This window comes from Salarias fasciatus (assembly GCF_902148845.1).
Source record: "Salarias fasciatus chromosome 7 unlocalized genomic scaffold, fSalaFa1.1 super_scaffold_4, whole genome shotgun sequence".
NCBI classification, from domain to species: domain Eukaryota; kingdom Metazoa; phylum Chordata; class Actinopteri; order Blenniiformes; family Blenniidae; genus Salarias; species Salarias fasciatus.
Genome location: NW_021941229.1, coordinates 2,754,670 through 2,761,639, shown reverse-complemented (window position 1 = coordinate 2,761,639; position 6,970 = coordinate 2,754,670). Strand labels below are relative to the sequence as shown.

Below are 6,970 nucleotides of genomic sequence, written 5' to 3'. Positions count from 1 at the left end.
CTGTTTCCAGTGAACATTCAGCCTGCTCTGTTCATAATGTCTCTGGCAGCAGGCCTGGTTCTGCTGCTTCCGTCCACCACACCCCGGCTTTATGTTCCTTTCACTTTTGCTTTTCTCTCCAACAATTAATGTTTTATCTGAATGTGATTCTGATAAGTTCAGTTTCTGCTTCACTTTCCAAATGAAGAAGCTCTTTCAGTTTTCATTGATGTACTTCACTTTCCATTTAGCTATTTTTGGGATATATCAACAAAAAAGATGAACAAAAAGTAAAAGTCCAACTCCTAAAAAAAAGTGGGATGCTACTGAAAATTTCATTTGACTCAAAACAAATGCAACGATTCTCAATTAATAAACCCAGAATCTGAGAGCTTTTCCCAAGACATCAGCTCATTCTTAATGTGATGAGCGGACTGTTTCATCATCTCACTGTTTCCAGAGTCATCAGAACTGTTAATGCGTTGAAATATTTCACTTTTTTGGAAACTTAGTCGAAATAATCATGAGTCATGTGTCCAATTTGTTTCTTCTTTTGCTTTGTGAGTTAAATTTATTACAATCACGTGGTTTTTCTTTCAGCTCAGAGATGGTCCGTTTAAAAAAACAAAACCAGCTTCATGCCTCACGTCCACACACTGATGCGTTCCCATACAATACACACTAAAGCTAAAGTTGTCATCATTTTGGAGTGTTTATGTGTCGTCTGTGTGTTGCTGTGCCTCCAGCTCCATGAAGGCCTCCACTCTTTTCCTGCAGACGTCTTGTATGAGATCTGAAACAGGACAGGACGGGTCGGTCATGATGAACTTCCACCAGAGGAGTTTATGAAGCAGAAGCTACTCGACATCCTCTGAACGTGTCAAACGGCAGTAATCACTCACTGTCCAGCGTCTGCCTCGCTGTAGATCTCTTCCTCAGAGTGTCGTTCACCTCAGCCATGAGCCACGGCAAGAAATTAGTCTCAACATCTGCAAATCAGAAGCATAACTGATGACATCTTGAGCACAAAACCAGAGCTGGGAAACAAATATATTGTTGCTGCACATTACAGATGAAGAGAAATATAACTCTAAAAACAAGTTTTAGTTGCACCCATAACCAGCCTTAATACAGTATTTTTCCAAGAAAATTCAGCAAATTCTGAATTTTTTTTTCCTCCAGCAAAGCACTGGTGAAGCAGCATGTCCTCATCCAAGATGGCCGCCACACTGGCACATGCTGTGATTGATAAAGTCTGTCTGGGACTGACTGAGGAGAGTCTGTATCTGTACTGAAGTTGTCCTGAAGCTGACCTCTCTCCACGGGGTCGTAGAAGAAGCCGTGACCTCTGAGGGAGCTGAAGACCGCGGGCTGCAGGCCGGCCAGGTACTGCTGGGTGATCGCCCGAGCAGCGATCTTCTCCGCCGTCTCCTTTTCTTTCCTCAGCACTTCTTTCTGCTGGGCTATCCTACGTTCCTGAAGTCAGAAGAAACACACGGTGGCTTAAAACCACAGTCCTGTAAATCACTTAATCTGCGGCGTTCAGTCCGGTCTGAAGCGAAGCTGGAACTGAGGAGGTCTGACGTCTGAGCGCTGGATCATCAGAGGGTCTTCTGTAGCCACGTACTCTCTCCTGGCTGTGGCGTCTCTCCTGCTCCTGCAGCCGCTGCACCTCCGCCAGTCGGCTGTTTCGCAGCTCTTCGAAGGTCCTCTGCTGGGCCTTCAGACTGGCCAGCTCCTCCTCCTCCATCACCTCCAGCAGAGACTGCTCCATGACCTTCCCCACCAAGACCTCCAGGACGGGCTGCACCTCCACGTCGAAGTCAAACAGCTGCAGAGCAAAACGCAGCAATCATACATTCATCCAGTGTTTTCTTGATGTCTGGGGGGAAATTCTGTGTAAGTGCAGCACATGATGAGTATTTTACAACCAGTGTTGAGCCACACTTTTCCTGCTTGTATTGCTCCAATAAGAGTTTTACACATTTTATAAATGTTTCACATGAATGCAGAATTAATCAGGACTTTATTAACTCACTACAGCCTGTTCTTGTCACATCCAGTGTGTTTTTCTACTGAACCATACTGCAGGACGGCAGGATAATCCTACCAAACAGTGCAGATGTGCCAACAAGGCTTCATTTTCAACTTCTGATGAATAAATATGAGTGATTTTAACCTTCTTTAACTTTACAGTCAAGTTATGAATAATTGTGTTTATTCAAACTAATTCTAAAAAGTCACACACGTCAGAAAGTCCCTCAACAACCCTCCGGGGTCAGAGGCTCTGAGAGTGTCTGATCAGTGAAGTGTGGAATGAAATCAGCGCAGCCTACGTCTCCCTCCTCGATCTGAGTCGCCACGTCTTTGCCGGATTTGGCGGGGACGAAGAGCGGAGACGCCGGTCTGTCCAGGAAAGCGTCAGTCTGACACTCCGCGTTCTCAGACACAAGGACCTCGCTCAGCTCCTCCAGGTACCGCTCTGAGACACGGAGACAAGCGTTAGGACGAGGCCCGCGGGCCAGAGCCGCTCCGCCGTTGCTGTGAGCACCTGTCTGCATGTGCACGTGTTTTCTGCCCAGCAGGGCTTCAGGGCTGCTGCCTCTCAACTGCTCCCTGGCTGCTCTCTGAGCCGGGCTCCTCTGCCGGACGGCCGGCTGCCTCCGGGTCTCGGCGGGGTCCGGCCGACCCGTCTGGCACGAGCACACCGCAAAGAACACTGAGAGGCGAGGCCGGCCGACGCAGACGAAGCTACAGAACGAGGATCTCACTCACCGGAGGCAGGACGTGTCGGCCGTAGGTATTCCCTCTGACCACACGCCGGTCGTACATGATGTTCCCATGAGCACGCTGCATGCTGCTGTCAAGACAGTGAGGCTGATCACTTCACTCAGGAGACTCTGGCCTCTGCTGGTCTCCAGTGGAAAATATGAATTATTCTGCTTCTGTCACACCTTCTCCTCATCTCCTTCACATTATAATATAATCCTAACAACCACTGCTTCTGTTTACTGAACTGACAATAAAAAAAGAGCCAGTTCAGTCATAAGAACGTTTGTTTTTGTAAAATTAACCTGTGAGAGTTTTTAGAAGACATCCCCTGATCTTAATGTTCCTCCTGGAGCCCTCTGGTGGCCCCCGCCCCACAGTTTGACAACCAATGCACAAGTAATCAAACAGTACCTCACAAGCATATTTGATCCAGGATACATTTATATTCAGTTTACTGAGTTTACTGAGCCCCCCCCCGGTGGCCATGGCCCCCGGTCAGACTCACCGTGCGGCCGGAGGCTCCCGGTAGCGCGGCCGGCTCTCCACCGCTCTGGGCCGGCTGGAGAAGCTGTACAGTCCGCCTCCGTCTCGGCGGTGGTGCGGAGCAAAAGCCATGATTCTCTCAGTTCACTGATCCGACTGAAGAACGACGAAACCGGCGGCGCCGAGCGAGAAACGAGGACGCGGCGACTAATGTTGTAGCAACGGTATCCAGGAAGTAACCCTCCGTCACGTCACACAACCGGAAGCGGAAATAAAGGAATGATTATTAATATTTTGTTAAAAAAACAACACAAAGGGTGAAAAGGTAGTTTATCACAAAACCATATATTATCACTTCATGGAATTCTCTCCATAAAAATACAGCTCAGTAAAGAGTTTTTTGCTTAAAATGTACCTGATAAAGCATTTTATGAAAATGTACAGAATAAGAGAAATATTGTTCATTCTGTTCGTTACATCTTTTCTGGCATCGAGATCCACTATCAAACTGTGGACGTATGTATAAAACTTCATGCAAATGTGTTATTTGAGCTTTTTTATTTATTTATTTATTTATTTATTTATTTTGTTTCTTTAACAGAGGAGATAAAGGAAAAGTCCGTTATGAATCTATTTATTGTAGTAAAGTTTTACATTCATAAATATACATCTATAAACCATGAATCTCTTCTTTTCTGTGTTTTTCAGGGAGTTTTAACTCAACTTTAAATCGATTAATGCCTGCAAAAATGAGAAGCAGGAACAGACGCTGAGCGTGTGTGTGGAATACAACTACTTTGATGAAATGGAGTGTTCATTTTCATTTTCTTCCCCTGGCACCGCTGTAATATTGTGTTATGTTGCAGGATGTAGCGTGACATACTTTGGCAAATGTTCAGTTAGTTTCAATAAATATTAAAAGGCAGCCACATCCTGCAGTCCTCACTGATGGGGGTCAAGGGTCATGTTCAGGGACCGACTGTGGTGGCCTGTCGGCTGTGGGATCCAAACCTCTGATATCAAGTCTTCATCTCCAGCCTCAGGAGGTCAAAAATACTTACAGTAACTTTACTCCCAACCACCACCAGGGTGGCTCATCAGGCCTCCCTGAAGTCAGAACAGCTCTGTCTCTGTCTTTCCTCTGAAAACTGCAAATTCTCACTTGTGGGACTCATCAAGGTTTCTCATCTAATCCAAAAATATCCTGCAATAAAACAGAGCAATGGTTATACTCATCTTTTTGTTCAGCTATGCGGACACAAATCTACTTCATTTAGAAGAGTCCAACACGTTATGTTTGAAGTTGAGCTCTGCTGTATTTTCAACTGAAAGTGTTTTATTCACATTTATTTTACATTCAGCTCTAAACATGTTTGTATTTCTGTTTAAATCAGATTATTCCACCTCAGCTCAGTCCATAAAACAAAACATTAGTTCTTGAGGGCTGCTGAGCTGATTAAACATGAGGAAATCCACCTCCAGCACATCTGTTATGATCTGAGGCCTGAAAGCTTCACAGACTCAGAGGAGTCAGAATCACTGTGACAACAGCACAAACTGTACAGTTCATTTGAAATCATTCCCTCTGTCTTAAAGTTGAGAGCAGTGAAACACGTGTAAATTACCCTCTAATCATCACCAAAATAACTCCCGTTTGAAGATTAAGGCCAGATTGTGAATTTTCTCAGAGTGGAAATGCACTTTGAGGAGAAGAGTGTGAAAGTCAGGCTGGTCCTGAAGGTCTTTAAACGAGATCTGGAAAAAAGTGAACTCCATTCAGTGAATCAAGGTTTTAATCTGGATTTCCAGCTCTGGATTTCACAGTTCACATTCAGTTTGTACAAAGAGATCAACAGAAGGCAGAGGCAGAATGTGGTCCAGCTACAGGTCCACGACGTCCCGCTGGTCCTGCTGGTCCTCCCCCGGCCGGTCCTCCAGAGGAGCCCTGCAGCGGACTCACAGAGCGGCCAGCTCCCGCTCCAGCCTCTCCTTCTCCCGCTGCAGGTCCACGATGCTCTGCCGGTTCTGCTCCAGCCGGTCCTCCAGCCACTGCAGCAGCGGGCCGCTCACCGCCGACATCTGGCTGCACAGGTTCTTGGTGAAGACCGAGCCGTTGTGGATCTTGGTGACCGGGTCCAGGTGCGCCAGGCTGTGGATCTTGCGGTAGGTGTCCTGCTCCTCCTGGCACAGGATCCGCGGCAGCTCCACGGCGGACTCCAGGCACACCTTGCCGATGGCGTCGCGGGGGACGACGTGGACCGGGATCTCCACGCGCTCGTACTCGGAGCCCTTCTGCGCCTGCACGGACTGGAAGCAGGTGTACAGCACGCGGCCCGTCTTCGTGTTCTTGTCCTCGATGAAGCAGGAGAAGATGAGGCCCACGAAGCACTGGTCCAGCATCTGGTACATGGCCTGCGTGCGCACGTCGACGTGCGACGGCCACACGGTGATGTGCGGGTGGGAGTGGTACCAGCCCACCACGCGCATCGGGCGGCCGGTGGTGTCCGCCAGCCGCTCCGCCTCCGTGGAGGCCGCGGACAGCTGCTCCGGGGAGATCTCCACCCGGTCCTTCCTCTTGTCCGAGCGGCGGAGGATGATGACGGAGTGGATGTGGACGATGCGCGAGACCTCCACCTCCCCGATGCACAGCCCCATCACCTCCTCCTTCTCCGTGCTCAGCGCGTGGTTCATGCACACCAGGAAGGCGTCCGACTCCAGGTGGACGGCGCTCACTGCCATGGCCGCGAACCTCAGCCTTCTGTCAAACCGATTCTCCGTCCGGATCAAAACAAACGCACCTCCGCATTCCGAGGCGCGACACACAAAGGTTCCGCTTCCGCAGAGGAAAGGTTCCGCTTCCGTCTATGGGCGCGCATTATTCACCCGGAAGCTGATTAGTGTTGCACATTGTAAAAAATCACAACTAAAGTTCACAGTCAAAATAGATTTAAATGAAAGATTTCTCTACTTTGTAGTTTCTGTACAACTCTCCTGAAATAACTTTTTATTTTGGTATTGTCCAGTTGTTAAAGTGTTCTGAGAAAGGTTTTGCTGTCTGACCCACGTTAAAATCAATGATCTTTTGTTTTATTTTGGAGGAATGAACGGCTTGGTTTCTTGGTGAAGGGTTTGTGTAACATTTCCAGTGTGCCCATCAATGTCCTTCTTATTGTGGCTTGATTTCATGTTCATACAAGCAAATTTCCAGGTAGAAAGCCCTGCTTCATTACATTCTTTGGTGACTTCAGGAATGAATTCCACTCCATCAGGGCTGGACTGGGACAAAAAAGGGCATTGAGAGCCGTGACTGGCCCACCAGTGCCTGATGGACAGATTATGAAGCCTGTGAATAAAAACAAACTTTCTGCTGACAGCACTTCTTCACTGTCTTGTTGGTGTTTATCTAATATAATTAAAGCTCCACCATCCTCCCCGTCCTGTTTATTCTACCATGAGATTCACCTCCTCAGCAATTTGCAGCATATGATGGCTCCTGAAATCTGGACAGAGAGAGATAGAGATGAAAGATGATCATTGATCAACATCAAAATTAATAAATGACAGACTTTGTGATATTTTCATAGACATTTTATTTATCACATCAATATACTTCACAGCAGCACAGAATATTTCTTCAAACGTGACAAACTTTTAAAAGTGAAAGGAGACAGAGAAAGGAAGGTGATAAAGAACGAATCTTGATGGACTGTCTCAGATGATCACAGCACTGGGATCT

At 47.3% G+C, this 6,970-nt stretch overlaps 2 protein-coding genes across 3 annotated transcripts; both read right to left on the bottom strand.

Moving 5' to 3' along the window:
* Nucleotides 1–429: 429 nt before the first annotated feature.
* On the bottom strand, nt 430–3,444 carry LOC115383113 (radial spoke head protein 3 homolog B-like). Of its 2 annotated transcripts, none has more exons than XM_030085170.1 (8): nt 3,257–3,444; nt 2,755–2,839; nt 2,531–2,672; nt 2,316–2,461; nt 1,607–1,810; nt 1,293–1,455; nt 882–968; nt 430–772 (listed from the first exon to the last, which is right to left on the bottom strand). In XM_030085170.1, exons 1-8 carry the CDS (start codon nt 3,364–3,366, stop codon nt 693–695), a joined length of 1,017 nt encoding a protein of 338 aa, XP_029941030.1. In that variant the 5' UTR covers nt 3,367–3,444; the 3' UTR covers nt 430–692. The 2 variants fall into 2 exon arrangements, with proteins under 2 accessions (XP_029941030.1, XP_029941031.1); XM_030085171.1 differs by having other exon boundaries at nt 2,755–2,836.
* A 442-nt stretch (nt 3,445–3,886) lies between these two features.
* On the bottom strand, nt 3,887–6,063 carry LOC115383424 (lys-63-specific deubiquitinase BRCC36). The gene has a single exon (XM_030085604.1). It carries the CDS (start codon nt 5,971–5,973, stop codon nt 5,191–5,193), a length of 783 nt encoding a protein of 260 aa, XP_029941464.1. The 5' UTR covers nt 5,974–6,063; the 3' UTR covers nt 3,887–5,190.
* Nucleotides 6,064–6,970: the final 907 nt, after the last annotated feature.

Coding starts and splice junctions, on each gene's coding strand:
- LOC115383113 (XM_030085170.1), bottom strand. CDS start 3,366: ATGGCTTTTGCTCCGCACCACCGCCGAGACGGAGGCGGACTGTACAGC. Junction 2,840..3,256: donor CGGGAGCCTCCGGCCGCACG/GTGAGTCTGACC, acceptor CTGTCTTGACAG/CAGCATGCAGCGTGCTCATG. Junction 2,673..2,754: donor GCCGACACGTCCTGCCTCCG/GTGAGTGAGATC, acceptor TGCTCGTGCCAG/ACGGGTCGGCCGGACCCCGC.
- LOC115383424 (XM_030085604.1), bottom strand. CDS start 5,973: ATGGCAGTGAGCGCCGTCCACCTGGAGTCGGACGCCTTCCTGGTGTGC.